At 34.1% G+C, this 23,368-nt stretch overlaps 1 protein-coding gene across 2 annotated transcripts in view; it reads right to left on the reverse strand.

Moving 5' to 3' along the window:
- The window catches only part of LOC129001161 (solute carrier family 23 member 1), a 49,944-nt gene extending 27,108 nt beyond the window's left edge, over positions 1 to 22,836 (reverse strand). Inside the window, exons 1-8 of one of the 2 annotated variants that reach the window (XM_054428372.1) lie at positions 22,799 to 22,836; positions 14,222 to 14,362; positions 11,145 to 11,302; positions 10,294 to 10,499; positions 5,860 to 5,986; positions 3,876 to 3,996; positions 1,463 to 1,604; positions 798 to 911 (exon numbers count right to left, since the gene is read on the reverse strand). In XM_054428372.1, the coding sequence (XP_054284347.1) occupies positions 798 to 911; positions 1,463 to 1,604; positions 3,876 to 3,996; positions 5,860 to 5,986; positions 10,294 to 10,499; positions 11,145 to 11,302; positions 14,222 to 14,362; positions 22,799 to 22,831 (1,042 nt within the window). In that variant the 5' untranslated portion in view covers positions 22,832 to 22,836. Of the gene's footprint in view, positions 1 to 797; positions 912 to 1,462; positions 1,605 to 3,875; positions 3,997 to 5,859; positions 5,987 to 10,293; positions 10,500 to 11,144; positions 11,303 to 14,221; positions 14,363 to 15,912; positions 15,973 to 22,798 lie in introns of those variants that run through there. The other variant, XM_054428373.1, reaches the window with a different exon arrangement.
- Between the last annotated feature and the right edge of the window lie 532 nt (positions 22,837 to 23,368).

Raw genomic sequence — 23,368 nt, forward strand, 5'->3', positions numbered from 1 at the left:
TACTGCAATGAAATTTCTCTGTAGACAGATTCTTACTGTCTAGTTTAAGAGAGACTTCAAACCTTTCCAAATCATTATCCATAAGATATTAATTATCTGTGGTTGAGATCATCACAATTTAGAAAGCTGAGTGTCCAGCAGTGATTTAATTTATTAATCACACAGAGCTGGCTTTGGAGAGTGCAAACAATCAGAGCAATCCTTAACTACTAAAAAAGAAATAATTCCAAAACAATAATGGATAACAAAAATCCCAATGAGTAATATTAGTATTTATACTCCCCCTTTTTCTTTTTCTTAATAATTGTAATAGTTAAAGTAATATTCACAGATTATTATTTTTTTTTTTTTTGCACAAAGGTGCAAAAATTCTCTCTGAGGCGTGGAACCATATGTGTAGCCGCACCTGTTTCGCTTGTGCCTGAGGCAGATTCTGCAATCACAATTTCAACAGAAAACATATTTTCACTGATGAACAGCTTTTGTTTTAGAAGGTTGGAACTCAATATCTCTTCAAACACAAGGACAGAATAATTCTGTCTGGACCGATCCGATGTAAATATTGTAATGAATAAAACTTAAAATTATATTCACTTATATTTTATCCTTATGGATTAGCTCAAAATATTTTTTACAGAAAAACAAAAACATCAGCGTAGTGAAACTGAACTAACATAAAACACATAGCAGAATAGGTTTCAGGGGATCAAAAGTTTACAGTCACTTTTCCAAATCAATTATTGCCAACTAAAAAAGAGGATTTTGTAAGATTTAGAGTTTTTGCAAACAAAACCTACCACACATCTTGGCCACAGTCGGGTAGTAGCTGACTGACTCCACAGTACAAGCCAACACCCCAGCTAGCATGCCCAGCACTCCAGACAGGGTTATGGTAGGCATGCCCCATTGTCCTGTGGGCAAATGTCAAAGTTATCAAAACCTTTAATTTAAAACTTTTACTCTGGAGCTCTGATAATTGATAATAGGTACTTGAATACATTTTGAGTATCCCTAATATTAATAAACATCTAAAAAACTAGTTTTTGTAGTAGTAGAGCCAGAGCCATAAAAAGGTCAGTAGCTTTTTGATAATATTTCCAACTGAATCCATAGCTTTCCATGGTCTCGACTAAAGAAACAGCTAATCTTAGTAAAAAAACCACAAAAACAACTCCCATTCATAATTGTTCAAATACACTTTAGTTGTGTATATCTCTTTAATAGTACCTTAGACAAGTCGTTAAGCATGTTCCTGAATATCCATACAAACCTATCGTTTTTAACCTATCGGTTATCGTACGTTTTTGTGATATCCCTCCCAAATGTACTTATTTCATTTGTCTAGAACAACCAGGGGTCTTAAAGCTTTTCTACATAAATTTAGTTAAAGTGTTTTCCGAAGTCCTGAGTCCTAATTAAAAAAACTTCAAGTAAAATATAATAAAATGAAGTAAAAGTTTACCTGGGTATGGAACTCTGAACCAATCAGAGTCCTCAAGAATCTTAATCTTGACGTCAGTCCGGGCCGGGTGTCCTTCAGGAAAAAATTCTTGCCAAGTCAGGATACCACAGATGCCCCACATGATTCCTATAGTCAGAAGCACCTGTGAAAGAAAAGTTATTACCATATATAAAACTTACTCCCTCAGTAGATTTGTCATCCTTGTCTCAGCTGAATGAATTTTATTATTAGTACGTATAACAGACAGTGTTGATCTGGTGTCGCTAAAGTTGTGTTTTTGTTTACAATTTGTTTCCTGTTATTTCAATTATTTGAAACCAATTAAAACGATCTATTCATAAGGAATAACTTGTCCCCTAGTTCAATAACCAAGCAGTAGAGCACTAATCATGAAATTAACCTTAAAATAATAGAAACAATTTTCTGTACACACTAGCGCCATAGAGCACCATGACTTGCGCTCAGTACGTGTCAACAACATGAACTTGAATTTGCTCAGCTATCAGAAGTTGGCAGTCTCTTAACATTTCTTCAACTGGTTTATGTAAACCACCTGCACCTGTCTACTTAAGATAAAGGTTTAACAAGACAACAAGAGTACATAACTCATCATCTGCTTATTCATAAAGTATAAGGTGGCCGCTCCTTTTAATTAAGTTTATTAACGAAACTCTGGACTTATAGGCATGCGTACAAAGAACAAAGATTTACCGAATGAGTTATTTAGTGAAACCTGAAACAATATGCTTTTTCCTACAGTTACCTGACATAGTAGGCTTCTTGATTTATAGCACGCAAAATAGCTGTGATTCCTGCCTTTACTTACTTGTCCCGCACTCATTTCACTTGCTTGCAATCATTTTACTTTCTCGCATTATAATACTTTCAACCACACAACACAATATTGTGTTTGTATTAGACACGTAATACGGGTATGCTTTAAAACTACTTGATAACACTGCTAAATCGATCAGCTGGTGCAGTGTTTATTAAAGCCAAGGGTGGGATTTTACTAAGGCTGTGTAAAAACAACGCCATCAACACAAAAATCATGAAAGGCCATATTAATTACTTCAAACATAGTGTTCAAAGAGGTCTTGTAAACATGTAAAAATATGTAAATAGCTTTACATTATATTTGGAAAGGTTAATTATCCATGTAAACCCACATATATTCCTGAAGTAATTCACACTTAATTCAATGATGCACTTACTATGCAATATTAACTGGATGTTGTGTACCGGTACTTCAATAAGGGGGGTTTGAGAAGGATTCAGTTTATGGTTTGCACAGGTCGGCTAGTCTTGGCATAAACCTGATTAATGATGAATGTAAAAACCAATCATTGATAACTCTAACATAAAGCATATTTCATGTATAGAACCATATTGAGAAAAAAGTCGATAGTAAAAATAAATGCACCATACTAATAAAACATTTTTAACGTAACAACACTTTTAATTTAAATACATTTATACATTTTGTATAAGCTAATACAGTGTGTGAGTGGGAATTGATCGAAACATGATATGACCAATCGTAAAAATAACTGTAATATTATAAAAACCCACCCAGTTGGGTTTGTCACTCATCTGTCTTTATTCACATACAGTATACAAATACTACACAGTGCTACAACAAGTTAATCAATTATTGATCTTTTGTCTTACTAATTGCTGATAATCAGGGAGATTGACAGCTTGCCAAGCCTTCACACATTCTGAAGTAATGACTTCAGGTAACAGCAGGGGGCAAGTAAGAAGAATATATGAATTGATCATGAATGATGTAATATTATTAATTATAAGCAGTACAAATATATTGTGTGGCCTTCAAACTGAAGGTTAGTTGTATTAGCATCCTTTGGAAAAGGTGTGACAAGTGCGGCTTGCAATACGCCTTAGTTGTGCCCTCATCTCATAATATTTATAGTACAGTGATAGTGTTAGTGGTTGTAGATGAAAATATTCCTTTTTCAGATTGTTATGATTGAACATTGATGTACAAATCCAAGTGAGGTCGCGGGTTTGATTCTGAGCAAAATGTTAACTGGACACAGAACCATTTGTCATTGGGCTTTTATCTAACAAAATATCAGGGTTAAATAGAATGGTAATAACAAGACCATCGGGTTTGGACTATTCTATTTCAAAAACGTTTTTAAAATGCCAATGACATAAAAAGGGGTTTAAATACCATAAGTGGCTCAAAGATGTATATTTTGCACACTCTGTCTATGGCTTTAATCTAAATTAGGGTTCTTTTCTCTAAAACAAACATTGCGTAGAATGTCTACTTTAGACTTCAAGTCTTTTCTGTGTTATATACTTCGATGGTATTTTCACAGTAGGAGATTACCTATAGGCTAAGTGTTGTATTTATTAATTGTTCAGTAAATTTAAAGTTTCTTACAGGAAAAAGTTTGAAGAGGTTGAACCAGATGATTCTGAGCCCTTCTCCTCTCTTGTAGCTGATGCCTGGAACCTTTACTTCTGTCAGAAGCTGGGAGAACACTGTCAGCATCACTATGGTGCTGGAGACAACAGAGAAAAGCTACAAGTATAAGATTGATAATCACTGATTTATTGATGAATATATCCAGGTCTCACTTTGATTGGGCTGACTATGGGCTATGGGCTGACTCGGCTATAGCTCAAAGAGCCAAATGTATAGGAGGGGAGGGGGAGAATTTTCCCTCTAAGTTTTTTTTTCTATTCTTTTGATTAATTTGCCAAAAAGAACATACAAAACACCCTATTTTTTACCATTAATAATAAAGACTGGTAAGGTGGCGTCGTCCTGTAATCCAGCTAATAGGAGGCCACGAGTTGTGGATATTTATAGGCATGCACTGTGGATGCGATACTCCCTGGTGTGGATTAACGCCCGCACTAGTGAGTACTATGACTAACCGCAGTACTATCCTGATAATTAGACCAATTTGTTAAGGGAAAATGTGGTTTTGGATTTCCCTATAAACCATAGGTCCCTTAGTTGCCATTAGCTGTATGGGCTATTAATTACCAGCTGTATCTAAGGAATATGTTGGCCTTAGTCACTAACAAGACTACAAGATCTAGCCACTCATCCTACACTCATCTCCATTCATACTTGGTTTAAAATATTTGTATGGTAGCTATTTCAATAAAAAGTATTATTAAAGTATATTATTTTACCTCAAAATAGTGTTTAAACTGCTTTTAAGATACTTCCATCAAGGGTGGGGGGGGGGGGGGGGGGGGGGGGGGGGGGGGTAAAAGCTGTGCAACCCATGGTGTTCCTGATCCTAAATCTGGGTGTGTCTACAACATTTTTCTGTCCTATGCAATTAACTTAGGTATTAAAGGATTGTTTTAAGGTCAACAATTCTTAAGATTTACGATGTTAAGGCCTGTTCACACTATGGGCGCTAGACTTCTTACTATGTCTTTGATGTATTAATACATCACCTGGGCACTGTTCACTTCATACCAAAGCTACGTCTGGCTACGCAGCCCTTGAATCACCACAACTATTGCCCCCTCTACCGCCCCGCCAGCTCCACACTCCAACTGTAGCTTTAGCCGGCGTAGTGGCAGCAAGGTCGCTTCTGTCGCTTGGGTATTAATACGCCATTGTGAACACTCTCATGAAAATAACATTAAAAGCTATTTCACCTCTGCCGACACCGTTGTGGACAGTCCTCGATTGAGTAAAATGATCTTGATCTACGCTGTAATGAAGTTTGTTGCAGGCATACCTGGAAAGAGGCTTCTGGCACCAGAAACACAAACATGTTATAACAATTATAAAAATTACACAGAATTTTCAACCTAGAGGGGAGTGTGGAGTTGGTTTAAAATGCTGTTAATAGCATAGAACTGTTATAATAATTGTTATAATGGAATTTGTTTGGTCTTATTATTATATGTGCCTCTGTGTCTCTTTTTCATTCAGGCTTAAGCCTGTTATCCTAACAAAAAACTTGAAGGTAACTTAGGTCTTAGGTACGATATGAGCGGCGAGCAGCAGGTTGCGAGCGGCAACCTTAACAATACGTAAGTGGCGGTGGTGGCTATACAAATACGATACAAGCGGCAATTTTTTAAACGTGCATGTAATTGCCTCTATAAGGTGTCAGCATAGTTCAAGATGGGAAACTGTGCAGACTCTAGAACGTATTAAATCAATTTTTTTGTCATTTGTCTGTTTTAATAAGTGGACTTTGTAAATAAGGGGTATAGGAGATCAGGGTACAGCCGACTAACTTAAAGAGTATAAAAGTGTTTGAGGAACCCTACCATTGGCACCATCTAATTCTGTACATTAGGGAATTAGTAAAAGATTTTAGAAATAACTTTACGTAGGGTTTATATAATTATATACATCAATGTTAATGTTATACATTACTGCTTACCAGCCAGATATAGCCCATTGCTTGGACGCGGCATCTCCTGCTTGTTCAAACAATGACAGTCCCACCAAAGAAACTGTTGGCACTATGGTGAGGGGAGTCACAAACTTGAGTAGGATACCCATCACCCCTGCAATGGAAAAGAAAAACATGATATAGTACTCTGCACAAACTTGAGTAGGATGCCCATCACCCCTGCAATGGGAAAGCAAAACACGATATGTGATGTGGAAAGCGAAAAGGGATCTCTTGTCGGCGGTGCAAAATTTTCAGTACGGCCGATACCTATAAGTAATTAAGGGTGAAAATAACTAAATTTCCGGTTTTTATCGATTGTTATACCTCATTTATCATAGAACAGGACAGTATTGGTTACAATACCGAATTGAAGACATAAAAGGTCGAAATAAATCATTTTGTTAGCCTCTGCACGGTCTGAGAAAAGGTACCTCTTGTCGCTCAATGTTATTTCGCCATAACGACAAGAGGTCCCATTACTAATATTCACTTAATAAACAGATTTTAGTCCAAAAAATTAATTGTCCTGAATTCTAGAGGAAATTTAGAGAACTTCAACAAAGTTCAGTGTACGGAGAACAAAATATCTCACAAATTTTGCGGTCCCGACAAGAGGTACCTTTTCTTATCTTATGGAGAAATAACATACGACCGACAAGAGGTCCCTTTTCTGAAATGCGATTTTTACAAAATGCTTCTATAAAACAATTATTTAAATGAAAACTACCGAGAGTTAGGACAAAAATTGGTTTTGCCTCCAAAGAGGACATTATAAGCTTTCTTTTGATACCAAAATCTCTTCTTAAATAAAAAATACCCTTGCCGCAGCAAACCTGCAGACTAAGCGAATTTCCATTTGCCTGATTGGATTTAGACTAAAATGTCTCCTTAAAAATATCATATTTATTCCCTATTTAAATAGAATCAGTTTAACACATACTTAGGTTTGCTGCAACAGGGAGGGTAAAAGTGTTTTTTTATGTAAAATGTTAATAGTTAGTAAGAAATAAAAACATTTTCCAAATTTGGGCAAAATATGTTAATAAACAAGCACACTACAACGGTTTACTTATTCTCCATAAGAATAACATGGGAATTTTAAATTAACAATTTTTTGGAATTTTCTCCGTAACCATTAGGTGCATTATAACGCTTCAATATACTAAATTATTTTTTTTTTTAAGCTCTACAAAATAGTTTGGAAAGAAATTTCAAAATTTTATGTTTTTTTGGGTCAAAAATAGGAAAAACTCATTTTTACCCCATAAAAGCCCCCATAAACCCCTGTTCCCATGGTCCGATCATGCTGGTTCGCGAACTCGTTCGAATAAACGTAGGTTTACACGTTTGTACCAAATTTCATCAAAATCGGATCATTTTTGCTTGAGTTATCGCGCTAACGGACACACATATATATATATACATATATATATATATATATATAAATGCAAGAAAATAATAAAAATATATATATTTATATAAATATATATATATATGAATTTGAACGGATGGTGTTTTTGGCCTCTAGGGACATCAAAACAAACAAAAAAAATCGGTCCCGGGTCCAGGTCTTACCATGAGTACTACGGTAATAGCTTATTCCCTATATGGGAAATTCGCTAAAAAAACTGTTTTAATACGTACTTGAAATGTTCAAAAGGGGTTTTCTCAAAATGACCCTTTTCAATAACAAAATTTCAAAGTCCTATAACTTTAACAAAGAAAATCGCAGATGCATGGGACTTCCACCAAGTGATTCAGAATTTAATAAGGAATTCAAATATGTATATAACTCAAAATAAAAAATTCCCGACAAGAGGTCCCTATTCCCTTTCCACATCACATATAGTACTCTGCACAAACTTGTGTAGGATACCCATCACCCCTGCAATGGGAAAGCAAAACACAACAGCAACAGTGCTCTGCACAAACATGAGTGGATACCCATCAAGCTTGCAATGGGAAAGTAAAACACAACAGTACTCTGCTCAAACTTAAGTAGGATACCTACCCATCACGCTTGCAATGGGAAAGTAAAACACAACAGTACTCTGCACAAACTTAAGTAGGATACCTACCCATCACGCTTGCAATGGGAAAGTAAAAAACAACAGTACTCCTGCACAAACTTAAGTAGGATACCTACCCATCACGCTTGCAATGGGAAAGTAAAACACAACAGTACTCCTGCACAAACTTAAGTAGGATACCTAACCATCACGCTTGCAATGGGAAAGTAAAACACAACAGTACTCCTGCACAAATTTAAGTAGGATACCTACCCATCAAGCTTGCAATGGGAAAATAAAACACAACAGTACTCCTGCACAAATTTAAGTAGGACCTACCCATCACGCTTGCAATGGGAAAGCAATAGACAACAGTACTCTGCACAAACTTAAGTAGGGTACCCATCAAGCTTGTAATGGGAAAGCAATAGACAACAGTACTCTGCACAAACTTAAGTAGGATACCCATCACGCTTGCAATGGAAAAGCAATAGACAACAGTACTCTGCACAAACTTAAGTAGGATACCCATCAAGCTTGTAATGGGAAAGCAATAGACAACAGTACTCTGCACAAACTTAAGTAGGATACCCATCATGCTTGCAATGGAAAAGCAATAGACAACAGTACTCTGCACAAACTTAAGTAGGATACCCATCAAGCTTGTAATGGGAAAGCAATAGACAACAGTACTCTGCACAAACTTAAGTAGGATACCCATCAAGCTTGTAATGGGAAAGCAATAGACAACAGTACTCTGCACAAACTTAAGTAGGATACCCATCAAGCTTGTAATGGGAAAGCAATAGACAACAGTACTCTGCACAAACTTAAGTAGGATACCCATCACGCTTGCAATGGAAAAGCAATAGACAACAGTACTCTGCACAAACTTAAGTAGGATACCCATCACGCTTGCAATGGAAAAGCAATAGACAACAGTACTCTGCACAAACTTAAGTAGGATACCCATCATGCTTGTAATGGGAAAGCAATAGACAACAGTACTCTGCACAAACTTAAGTAGGATACCCATCATGCTTGTAATGGGAAAGCAATAGACAACAGTATTCTGCACAAACTTAAGAAGGGTACCCATCAAGCTTGTAATGGGAAAGCAATAGACAACAGTAGGCCTACTCTGCACAAACTTAAGTAGTATACCCATCACGCTTGCAATGGGAAAGCAATAGACAACAGTACTCTGCACAAACTTAAGAAGGGTACCCATCATGCTAGTAATGGGAAAGCAATAGACAACAGTAGGCCTACTCTGCACAAACTTAAGTAGGATACCCATCATGCTAGTAATGGGAAAGCAATAGACAACAGTAGGCCTACTCTGCACAAACTTAAGTAGTATACCCATCACGCTTGCAATGGGAAAGCAATAGACAACAGTACTCTGCACAAACTTAAGAAGGGTACCCATCAAGCTTGTAATGGGAAAGCAATAGACTAGACAACAGTACTCTGCACAAACTTAAGTAGGATACCCATCATGCTTGTAATGGGAAAGCAATAGACAACAGTATTCTGCACAAACTTAAGTAGGATACCCATCACGCTGCAATGGGAAAGCAAAACACAATACTCGAGTACCCAGCACAAACTTGAGTAGGATACCCTTGCTACGGGAAAACAATACACAATACACCACTTTCACTCTGCACACATACTAGAAATGTGTGTTTAAGTTTTAAATATAGCAAATAAAAGTATTTATAAACTGCATTGATTTAACTATGTCCATTAGGTAGGAAAATAATTTTCCATAACCTTATGAACAAAAAAATGTGAACACAAGTTTTTACAATAAAGGAAGAGTAATAATTAGCAAAATTTTTCTGATGTAAGGTGTACTTCCCAAATGATTCACCTATCCCGTCAACTTCCACCCTAGTATCCACTGTTTATTCTAGGTAGACCTACCCCCCTCTCTCACAAAACTCTTCCACTGGCTCCGTACTGAACGTTTCAACTTGAATCCTAGCTTGAATTGAGCCTCTGACACACCGTAGTGCACTGCATAATATATCGTATTCTTTCTTGTGATCCAACTTTTTAACCACACTAAATTAAAAGGTCAATTTTTTGTAAGCTATATCACTTTTTATATCCCCTGCAGTTTTCACAGTGTATAACTAAAAGAGAATATGGAACTTTAACAGTACACTTTATGAGAGGCTCATTTGTCCAAATTTTTTTTATAAGAATCTGAATCCTTTTGTTCCATAGGTACTAAAGTCATTGAAAGTGAGCAAGTAAATTGTTTATCAACAGCATTACCTCTTGATCACTTACTGGTTGTTTGGTGTTCTGCAGTCAAATGTATTAAGTTTGGTAAATAATCAATTAGTAACCGTTCTAATGATTTTTGTAAAATAACAATATCGACATTAGTACCTACCGAAGTAGCCGATGAACACCTGCACCAGAGAGGAGACTGCTATAGCGCCTGACAACTCCCGCATGCGGACCTGCCACACCTCCGTGCGGTTGTCCGGGGACATCTGGTCTAGAACATCCTGAGGAGGACATTGCCACCGGGGCAGACTGAGGATGGCTAGGGTCGGCACCAGGAAGGATATCGTCCCTCCCTGGACAATCGGCAGTCTGTGCAAAATATAGTTAACTATGATTAAGTTTTGATGATTAAATTTTAGATCGGAGTTTGTAATCCAATGATATTTTTCAGAGTAGATTGTTTTGTTAACAAACTTCTGTTAGTAGTTTACTTTAGTTTCTAGAAAATCTGTAGGAGTCTAGTTGGATCCCTGCGGTAATTTAGTTAAACATCGATTGGTTTACAAAAAATCATTCTTAAAAATAGTATAGAAATGTATTTCTCTTTTAGTACGGTAATATACTTTGATCTAGGTAACTAGCTAGAGTTCTCCTACGTTCAAGATCCATAGACTACTTTAAAAAAATTACAAACTCTTGCATTTTAAGAATAGAGGACACAGTTTTTCTTAATGAATTAAATAATGTACCTAAACATCAGAACAAAATATATTTGAAATAATTCAAACATTGTCAACATATCTCTTATAAAGCTTGACAACATGAAAAGACTTACCACTTCCGGAAAAGAATTGTTTAAATGTAGAAAACAAAAAGTCACTTAGGATAACTAACTAAATTAAATTTAAACTTCTTGTAATGTTGTGCAAAGTAAAACTCTGATATTATTCCTAAACAGTTTGAACATTTTCTTACGACAAGGAATAATAAAAAATAATAAACTAATCTACCAACCTACAACCAAAAGTGACTTGGAACCAAGTTACCAAGCCAGTGACAAAGATCATAGTGGAGATAATGTGACCCCTGGCAGGGTCATCTTCCTTCATACACAGGGCTGGTGTCAATATGAAGGGGATGCTGACTATGGCCCCAATCATGGTCAAGTAGTGCTAAAAAAGTCTAGATAAGTGAAGGAAAAAAATATCATGGTGTTTTAACCTCCAACACTAACAAAGTCCCATGCCTCAGGGTGAATAGTGCTTTTTGTGGGTTGAAAACTGTTTAGCTCCCTGCTCCCTCAGTAGATATCCTGCTGAAAGGGGTATCTATATAAATAAAATTAGAGTTTTGTCTGTACATTGCTCAGAATTATATATTTTTAGGTTATTTTTACGTCTTATACATTAAATAAGCAGAAACGAGTCTTATCTCAATTTCTGTCTGTCTGTCTGTCTGTCTGTCTGTCTGTCTTTCCCTTTGTCTGTAACACTCAAGATGGCATTTTACGCTATCTTCTCCTGGAAAACGAGAGTACCTATCAAGATCCAAGTCATTTTAATGTATTCACTGGATTGGCGAGATTGTCTTTAGCCATTAAAATATGGCCTCACTACTTTGTAAATAATATTACGAACGTTCAAAAATGTAGTTTTGTGCGATTTATGTCAAGTTTTCGTCCAATTTTTATTGCATAATCATCTATGAAATAACGAACAGCTGTTCGGATCAAGATTATTTTTCCTAGCTGTCACTGATATGTTTACAAATGTTGTTTAAAAATACCGCAACCTTTTTCAATCACGTTTTAAATGTAAATCCCAAGTGATTAAAAACGTTTTTCTTACATAACGGATTTAATTAATCGAAAGTGCAATAATATAGTGTAATAGTGTAACCGTGTAAATGAAATTAAATAACTAGGCATCATCCAGTTCAGGAACCAGAGATTCTTTGTGTATAAATTGTTCTTGAGTTTTGATAACCAGAAAGAAGGCCTTGAATCAGTGTTGTATACGGCTGGGAAACTAAATTTAATAATGATCGTCGCCAATGGCTTAGAAATATGGTTTCCACTCATTGACACGGCGCTTCAATGGCGGTTGTGTAAAGTGGTAAGTAAAAAATCACAACTGCAGTGGTTGATTGTAACAGAGGTTTACGGATGATGCTAAACTCGCTTTTTTTCTAATGTGTTATTTTCTGTTCCTACCATTGACTATATATATATATATATAGTCAATAGTACCTACTCACCGTGTGATGCAATCGCTGGACCATACAGCCATGCTCTTGGGTACGTACGCCTACCCAATTATTCATAACAAACTGTTCGACGACGATCCTTGATACCGGTACTTTTCCCTAGAATACACGGCCTACCTACTTAAGAAATAAAATTACAAACGTCCAAAAACCCAACGTTGTGTGATTTTTGTCACATTTCCTTCTAAGATAGCCTTTACCAATCATTGTTTAGAGAATAGGTACGTAGGGCCTAATCTATTAAATAACAAAAAGTTGTTTGTATGAGGTTGTTTTTTTTTAAAAACTGACACCGATAAGTTTACATTAAAAGTTGTTTACAAATAAAGCAATGATTGGGAAATAACTTTGATTGCCGTTTTAAAACGTTTTACGAGAAAATCAAAAACCAAGAGATCAATAACCTCGGGACTTGATTAACTCATATAATTGGTCGGCTGTACTATAGTTCTCAACTGTGAACGTTGGTTTTTGGTACCGGTTCTATTCCTTAGAACCGTTGTTACTGTTGGTAGTAGCAAGAATCATTTTTAAGTACCAACACATCACTGTACTTTACAAATTAGTTATCGTTGGTGTTGCACCTTATTTATTATTACAGGCGTATTAAATTTAATTGATGTCTTAACTGTAAAATTTTTGCTTTTTCTTTCTTGATTCCAAAATGTTAGTTTATGCTAAGAAAACGATAACGCACTTTAGTAAAAAATTTATTCAGCTAACCATAATGAATTGTTTAAACGCTTTACGTTGTTTATGTATCAATAGTTCGTGGCCTATTTTGGTAATATTTACTATAAATTACCAATCGTCTATACCAGGGTGGCTGACCACCCTGGACCAGTCGTCTTCATTTCATATAGTAAGCCGTCATTTCGGGTCATCATCGGTCCAAGCAAATATACATTGTTATGATGACATTAACAAAATATTTTAGATACTAATTTTACAAGTACTTTGTTATGCTTAAAGCGTAGCAAACCCCCTAATTAAGTTCTGTATTTTTGTGTGTATGTCTGTTAGTAAAGCATTAATGTCCTTATTTCTCAGTGTTTCACGGAAAGGACAAAAGTACCTTTATAATGAAAATGTCAACACGAATAAAGTGTTAAATTGGGAGGTTGAAGTAGTACCTTAAATACTTTTAACCATTGTGGAAGGTAACTTTCAATTATAGGCCTACATTAGGGCTATGCCTCATAGATCTATAAAGCATTTTTTAGTTTAATCATTGGATTTAACATATGGACCAACACGACCCAGGTTACATTTAATTTCGAAGCATTTGTTTTGGCTTGAAACTGTCAGATACTGTATTTGCGAAGGTTTATATACTGTATAATAGTTTTGCCAGCATATCTGAAAATATGCAAACCAAATTCTGTTCTTAATAAAAAGGTTTCAATAACTGACTACAATAAGATCCCCGTGCGTAGAACGGGCACACAGCTAGTATATATATATATATATATCAAAAACCACTTTTTGAGGTCTAAGGGGACCCAAAACAAATAATCCACTCAAAACTCAAACTCCAAACTTTTGACTAAAACAGTACTTTCTCCATACCTACCTGTATGGTATATAGGAGGAGAAAGTAAAAAAGAAATCTAATATTATAAATCTAACACAACAAAGATCAGGTGGGGCATGGCATATTACCTGACCGATATGAAAAAGAAAGTTGTGTTAGTTGTATAACATGACTGAGATAGAAACTTAACACAACTTTTGCGAAATAAAGAGGAAAACTTGTTAGTATTATAATGGATTTAAGTATATACACACATTCTGACAGATCATGAACTTAAATTTAACTCAAATACCTGGAGGGCCATAAAAATACACAGGTACCATGGCGGGACATCGTCTATACCGTAGGTGATTTCGCACTCATACTTTTCTTCTTCAATATTCTGCTGCATTTTAGAGTGCCCATTTATATCTCCCTCAATCAGGTTCACTGCCTGCAATATTCGTATTGATTAAATAAACAAATAAACATAGAGAAAAACTATAGCAAAATCAGATACCGTACTAAACCATTGAAGATTTTATTTAATTCAACCTTTAACTTAAGAAAATTCCATTTATTCCTTATTACTGGTATGTGTTCTTCGACTGTAAGTATTAAAATTAATCAGGTTATGAATCTTAACATAAACAAATCCACAAAAGCAATGTAGCTGATGTTGTATTGCAGCATTAAATAGGCTACAAAACAATCAAATTCTAAGTTCACACTTTGTCGTCTTTGTCGAGTGATTTTGTTTTCAGCGTTGTTTGAGTTTCAATCCATCAAGGGCCTACTGATTATTTTAGTCTTTAAAAAACGTATGTATAAATATAATTATTTTGTAAGACAACATTATTTCCAAATGTGTTCCGACCAACCGGAACCTCAAGAAATTTTAGAGATTAAAGGCTTGTTTCACCTGATATGTTATCAACCTTAAATAATCCATTGTAAAGTGTTTTGTAAGATCTTACTTATCTGCCATAAAAACGTTATTATACAGACAATGCCATAGAATATCTCTAGAATTACCTTGATCGGGTCATAGTTCCAAGTTCCAAACCTTTACAAAGACAATATATGGAAACAATTTGCAATCAATGTTAACCATAAATTTGAAAGTCAAGATAAAATATTTCGTTCAAACTATTCAAAACCTAAACATTACTTTGGTGGACGGATTAGAAAATATATCCTTAAAAAAAGGTTCCCTATAAAACATTTTCAACTTTTGACACATTTGACCATTTCAGGGGTAGCAGTTGACATTTTCTACAGCTATTTGTTCATTTAATATATAATTTGTTCACTATAAAATCCATACTGGTTCAGAAGATATACATACCAATACCGGCACTTCTAAAAAAAAAAACACTCTTACTTACCGTTTGTAACCATTTTAAACCATGATTCATCAACTCAAATTTACCTCCAAGTCTTTTTTTAATGGGTAAAATGTTATATAAAATTATATAGAATATTTTCTTCTACTTAATTTGTAAGACATAAACAAGAAAAATAGTGATTCAGAATAGCAGTTTAAAATCTATGGCACTGTTTTCATTATTTTAACATTTATTTTTATTTTCTATTTGTACTAAAAACAAATCACACATAAAATTCACTCAATAGTAGATTAATCATCCATGTAAATCATCTAAAGACTATTTTAAGGTTAGTTTATTCCAATTCAGATAGAGGGTGTGGTGTGTTTATTTCAATATTTTTTGCTATTTAAGCCAATACACTTTATTGTAACCAAACTTAAATTTGTATTCAAGTGATCTCTGAATATAAGGAAGTTTGTTTAACATACAATTTCATCCTATTGACTAAAAATATCATTCATAACAAATCAGCATTAAGGCTTGGTTGTAAAAATAGGAATGCATTCTTTTATGAATATAGGTGACAATCTTCTATGAAAAAAATGCTCGTTGACCACTAGGTCAATGTGGTTATAAGGACCTAATAAATATTGTACAAATAATAATTACTTACACTTAGCCCTATACCGTGGTCTCCCATCGTTACCTATGTCCAGTCAGATCGAAGTACAAAGATACACTAACTTAACTACTAACTAGAGCTTCTTCCCCCACCACAACAATATAGATCCTGTGACAATAAGTAGTGCTTGGGAGTCAGCTGTTGATAACAACAGATAATGATCCTATTCCATTTAGTAAATGGTCAACTTTCAAAACATTGTGAACCCTATAGGCACAGAGCAATCTATATGGATGTTGTTTCTCCCTGCTACAGGCTAATTGTGTTAACATAGGCTTATGTCCCTAGAGTAATTACATAAAATTTAGGGGCAAATACACATTTCACTCAATCTTTTGTAAATAATATATTACGACATGGAAGAAATCACTGAATAATATATATTACTGATTGATTGAAGTTAGGATTGAATTAGTTGCACACAAACATTTATTTGATTGTGTTCACTGTAACTGTGTGTAACTGTGTGTGTTTATAACTTTATTATTCAGTGATACCACCATACGAATAGGTAATTTGAGTTTATCAAAACGAAAAGAAACATGGTAACGTCTTTATTGATTTATGTTGTTTAACCTAATTTAAAAAAATGTGCCTGGTTCTATACTTTAGTGAAATGGTACAAACTCTTTCTTAAGTTCTAAAAAAAGTTTCTTAATGGTTCGTTTTTCTTTTAGTTAACAATTTTTTGATGTTTGTGAATCCTATATTTTCAAAAGCCATAACCAGTAGTAATTTGTCAATTTGTAAAAAAAGGTATTAACAGAAACTATTAAAAAAAAGTAGTTAACGGTTTGGCATGTTATCAAACCTATTTGGAGGTATTCCACAACTAATCCCAACTAAAGCTCTTGGTTATCATAACTACAAAACTGTTTTGTGTAATCCTTGATACGTAATGCATTGATAACACGACTCTTTTAGAAGTTAGCAATCAAATATTTTACAGGTATTAGATATATAATTAGATATTACAAAATGTAAAAAAATACCCTCGCAGTTGTTTTTTTTCCTCTTTATTTTATGGTTGAAATTAGACCATGTTAATATTCAGAAAAATATTTCAACATTAAACCATGATGTCATTACTGCAAATAAGTAGACCTCTCGTGCAAATGTAAAATCTAAAGCCGGGTTTGATATGACGTGTGTTGTGTTCTAATAAAAACTACCGTAAATATTTCTGTATAATTTTTATGAAAGATATTTTATAACAGATTATTTTTTGATTACAATACCAGGGGATATATTAATAGTGTAAAACTAGATTATAATATCCATTTTAAAAACTTTCAAAGCTGGCTAAATTGCAGGAAATATCAAACAATAAAACAGCATCCACACAACTTCGACAGAACTAACATTAATTGTCTTCAGCTCATATAGTTGTCTTCTGTAATGGAGTACGTTTAGGTTTAATCAGTGATAATGTTCATGAAAAGGGTTCGTCTTATACATTCTATGACATTCATAGCTGAATTGGTTTCGGATTCTGCTACATGTTCAAGATAGTTATATAGATTGTAGTTTCTCACAATCGAGACTTGAATGGTTTCAGTGTTATTTATTTTCAGTATAGGGAATGCCAAGAGTGCAAAAAACCTATAGTTTTTACTGAAAAATCCTTCAAGCTGCATTAAAACTAACCGACAATGGTTTTTGTATGAAAGCCTTATGATGCAGCTATCTATAGACTGTTAAACCGTGAACTACCATGTGCATTACAAATTGGTAGGCCTATGATTATCTGGATGAATACTAAGCCTATTTTGATTATATTATGTTCGCAATTCAATACAAATATAAAAAAATATGTGCCTATGTGTACCTTATTTTGGACACCAATAAACAATTCCAACAATAGAGCTAAAACTCAAACCCACAATACTCGTGTGTCTGTCGCAATTAGAAGATAATCACGCAATTAACTGTCCATAACCGTAGGATAATTGTTTCAAGCCCTCATTATCGTAAACAACCTCCCATTTACACTGTTGCTCGATCCATATTGGCTGTTAAAGACGTGCTATTTTAAATAAAAAATAATTTAGTGTACCTAATGTTTTAAGATTTATTGGAAGGCTGAATAGTGCCTAAAGACTAAGACGGATAGTTTCTATGTTTCTATGCATTTCAATTATAAAAATATACCAATGATTGTAGCATATTACATATATCCATAAAAAGGGCTGCAAATTAAAGATTGTAAAAGATTTGTTTTATGCTTTATCAGTTTTTTGTCAGTTTTTAAATTTTTAAATATTATATTACAGTTTATTATAATATTATTTACTGCCCATTGGCCTTGAAATTGCATTTTACATATTTGTTAATAACAACCAACCATCTAAAACTCAGTTCTTCAGAAGGTTATGAAGGTTTGTTACGACAGGGAATTTTAAAATTCACTCCAGTAAAAAAAAAACTAAAATTAAAGCTCTGACCAGATTGTATAATATATTTAAAAAAAATAATAAATATGTAGCTAAATTATTTCTTTTAGTAAATACCGTTTAAAAGGTATTTTTTATTTTAATTTGTTATTTATACCATTGAACTCACAAAAACTATCGAATCATCTATTATTTTTAATTGCAGTTAAGTAGTTTTAAAAATATATTTATCTTTTTATGGCGTGAAATTTAATTTATAAATAATCTTAAAACTTATAGCTTCTGTGCAAAGTGATAATTCTTGAAAAGTAATCGTTATATTTGTAGAGTCTATCGTTGTTAGTTAGTTTCTAAGACAGGCTTTAAATGTACAATGTTTTCCTTCATTTGTACTGACTCTGCACGCACAGCATTAGTACAGTACAGCTTGCATGCGGTGGGAAGAAATTGGAGGCGTTGTTTAAATTGTGGAAATCCGTCCAACGTCGAGCAGACGCACAGGCAGCACTTACCTATGTCTGCTGATTTCATAAATTTAATCAAACTAATTAATACACAAATGTCCTATTTTATTGTTAGTTTTAGTTTATATTTTGTAATTATATATTTTATATTCAAAAGTATGTACTTGTTTTCTGTATATATTATGTGGAAATAAACATATTATTTCATTCATTCATTCATTGTCTTACATATTTTTAGTAGATTTATTTTAAATTCTAAAATTACTCGTAAAACAAAAGTTAGTAAAAAGGGCTGTTTTTATTTTTACAGAACAAAATAGAAACAAGATTTAATGGTAGCCTGTAGTGTATGGAAAGAAAATAAATAGTAGCACAATACAAAAAAACTGAAAAATTGCACACGGCAGGAGAAATTGCTTTAATTACATACCTACTTATATACATTTTAATAATTTTATAAAATTAATAAGCAATATTTTAGTTTGACCTAAGTAGGCATACTGGTTTTGATTATGAAATGAGGTTTCGATGCGTAAGCTGTTGACACCCAATATTTGGGTTTTGCACAGTTCAGCATCAGATTTTATGTAATCAACACCAACATTAAATACCTACAGTAACGGTCGAGCCCTTTCAAAATGCAAATAAATCGAGTGATGTAGTTCCGTTATCTCTTCAGATAAGTACTTTTGCTTTTACTTTAAAAATAATATCTTTGTAATAATTAGAAAATTTTCTCAGCTTTTTAGATTTACGAAAAACTGAATTTGTTAAACACCAGTAAATCTAAAATATAATTGGATTAAAATGTTGCGATTATTAATTAAAATATAACGTGTCACACAACTTGCTCAAACCTGTTTGTGTTAACTGGTGAACTATTGACGATATTTTTATCTGGTAATCAAACACATTATATGCGTTTATGTGTGTGTTTTGCACAATGTGTGTGTTTTTTTCAGTAACGTTTACAATGGTGATTTAGAATAAGATTTTATTATTACTGCCGTAATATGCGTAATAGGTACATGGCAAGAGATAGAGTGATTAAGAAAGCTACAACTGAATAAAACGAATAAGGAAAGAAACTGTTATAATTCTAGTTCCAGAAATTAAGACCAATGCATTACGCTTAAAAATTATTTGTAAACAAGAATACTTAATTAATTTTTCCTAAATATTCTGACTTAACGTTATTTCAGGTGACAAAAGTATACTTTAAAGAGGGAGAATGAAATTAAAAAAAGGGGGTTTGGGGAATTTGTTTTCTAGACTTTTAAAATAGTAGGTTTTACTTCCTCTCAGAGCTTATGACAGAAGAGCTTATGATTTTAATATTAAAATAGAAGGAAATGCCAGCCGATCCCATGTCCCACTACGACTAAGATAAAATATGGGTCTAAAAGCTTATTTATGAGTTTATTATGCTTTGCCATATTTGTACATTAATTGTTTTACTACATATTTTCCATTTTCAAAGGAAGCTCACGATGTTATTTTAATTCATCATATTTCTTTAATTTATGTTTTGTTTGGATCCAAAAAAGCTGTTTTTAGAAAGTACTTAGAAAAACTCTCCCTCACCATTGTGGAGTTCACCACATAAACATTATCACGGACAAATTATAAAGTGAGATCTAATTTAAAAATTACTCGAGTTATCTTCTTCATACTATTATTTAAAATTCTTCACATAACCTTTCTTAGAACCTAATTTAGGAATTTATAACTTAAAACTTCATTTAACTACCCATTACAATAGAATATGTTATCTGCATTGCAACAATTATATTTCTATTTAATTCGAGAAGAATTTAAGTTTCACCCAGAACCAAAGATTAAAATACGTATATTAGAAAACAAAATAAAACTATATTCCTTACAGATTTGTCATCCTTGCAGATTTCCTGAAGGCACTTTTTTCAGATTATTTCCGTCCGGTTTATCAAGAAAAGTTTTGTTGTTTAATGTCGTTTTACCAAATACTTTATACTATTTATAGTTCTTTCTACCAAAGAGCGGTACGCAAACCGTAGTTACCACTCTAATAGAGTGATAATAGTAGACTTATTAGTAAACTTAAAAGACTACAAAAGGAAACACATATAAACAGCCTTCAAGCTGTACAATTAATTAAATAAGTCTACTTGCACTATTCAAAGGCTATTATATGCTAATCTTTTGAAATTTCCCCACTGTCCCATCTCATACTTGGGTGATCGGATCCATCGGATCCAACTAAAGTAGAGTGAACCGCCAGCTGCCCTTTAACCTCACCTAGGGTCACTGGTGGGCAGACTCAGACAGCTGCTCGTATATAATAGGATCATCAAACTTTGCACAATACGCAGATAAAGATATCACTGGATTTTGAGAGGAAACCCATATTGGAAGGAGACAATTCTTTTGAAATGTCATGTTTTATTGTACGTTACTTCTGGGGGGTTCAATGCAATCGTATAATTTATTTGATTAGATTAGATAAGATTTATACGTCACAGGGGTACCAGGGTGTTAATAGAAAGGCAAAGATGAGAGGTTGACGAGTGTTGAGTGGAATGACATTTTTTTGGACGTTGTTTTTTCGGCTTTGTCCTCTTTCTAATCCCATTATTTTTTGTATGTTTCACAAAACAAGTTCTGTTCACATCAGTCAAAGCAGTAGTACAACGACAATCAGGTGCAAAGTCACAGCACCAGTGAAGTGATCAAATTATGGCCGCATCTTTGAACTGGCTAAGTTTCTTCAGGGCAAGCTACAATTCAACTATAAAAAAACAGAGATCCGACTGTTCAATTTCAACAATGGAAGACTTACATTTTACCCCAAAAGTTACTCATATCCTTCTCTAACCCATTTTTACAGCAATTTCAATTAGATCCTACAGGCTTCAATATTTTCCACAAACAAGCTCTGTTGACAATAATTAAAGCAGTAGTACAGCGACGGGCGGTGAAAGGTCGCAGTCGCTGGTACCAGTTGACCAGTTGACCACCTACTGCGAGATGCTATCTGATATCTACAACTGACCATTTGCATTGTTAATGGCTGTCTGCGCATGATCAGTGCACGAAGCGTGTGCAAGCCGTTGCGCATCTTCTTTACCTGCGCAGTTATTGATTGTGGAAGAAATTGGTGGATTTGGTAAACAAATATAAAATCGTGTTTGGGCAATAGTAGGCTACTGTATTTCTCACTATAATCTAATGTCTGAATATTTTGACACAAGATTGATTTGAGCTTTGGCATGGATTAACTATGTTTTTAGCATAACTGCGCCGTTTTTAAGCAACCAAATTCACAAAACTTAAATATTATACAGCACTTAGTAAATAAATTAGCTTGGCTATGTATGTACATTTGGTATACATAAGTGGGAATATACTTCCTTGAGTTGCAGAAGTGTAACTTAAGTGAAGTTACAACATGTAAATTGCATTATTTATGCTTACAAGGGATGAAATTGCCTAAGTTTCTCAAATTTAATGCTTTAAATGGTTATTATTACAAACGACTCTAAATCTTTAAATTTGTATTTTAACGTACAACCTTATACTGAAGCACTGGTCTAGTGGCCACTTCTGTCTGGAGGTCTAAAATGAGATTTAAAAATCACTAATGACTTCATAATGTCGTGATCTGCAGGTTTTTTCCACCAAAATATTTAAGTCGGCTTTAAAGCTTTAGGTCAGCCTATCTAGAATAGTAACTATTGAACAAACCCCGGAGTATTCCCTATACCAGAATAATAGCCGGTCATTTAAGATAAGCACCTTCAAGATAATAATTAGAAATTTAATAGCTTTACTGATTTGAATAACGTAAAATTAAAACCAATACAGGCCACACTGAAAAAAATAGGAACAACTACCTTTAAGAGCTTCAAACTTTTAAACACAAAAATAGCCTAATTTACAGAAAGAAAAAAACAGAAACTTCCTACCCACCAACTGAAGCAATACAAAATGCCTACTTAATACTATTAAATTTCATCCATATAACAAAGTTAAACAAACTACCTCAGTTTTAACATGACTAGACGAGCTGTTCATTTCGATCACAACTTTGAACGGAAGTGTAACCTACACACACACACTCACACAGACATCACTTCGAAAACCACTTTTTTGGGTCCAGGGGGTCCCAAAACGAATATATCCACTCAAAACTCAAACTCGAAAATTTTGACGAAAACAATACTTTCTCCATATACATTGGTATAGGGGGAGAAAGTGAAAATGAATCAAGCCAGAGACGCATAGGAAAAATGGATGGAAATAAATTACAAGGTAAAAAGGTCCACTAAGAGAACTTACCCTCTAGTCCTATAATTATACTTGTCACACGCAAACACAGCCCCTAAATGACGTATGGTGAACGTCCGGCTTTAGAACTACGGCTGTAATTTATAAGGGTGGTCAAGAGAAGGTGATTAACTAACCTGATTTATTAGTCTGGCTTCTGGATGGTTATCCTTTGAGGTGTGCTTTGTTTATTTAATCTTCTGTAATGTTTTAACCAGCAGCATGATTACAGTATCGTGAAACGTGGAACCCTTGTTTTTAAACAAATCTTTTTCCATTATTTCG

This window comes from Macrosteles quadrilineatus, unplaced genomic scaffold (assembly GCF_028750875.1).
Source record: "Macrosteles quadrilineatus isolate MER2022 unplaced genomic scaffold, UCM_ALF_1.0 Scaffold_8__2_contigs__length_117827958, whole genome shotgun sequence".
NCBI lineage: Eukaryota > Metazoa > Arthropoda > Insecta > Hemiptera > Cicadellidae > Macrosteles > Macrosteles quadrilineatus.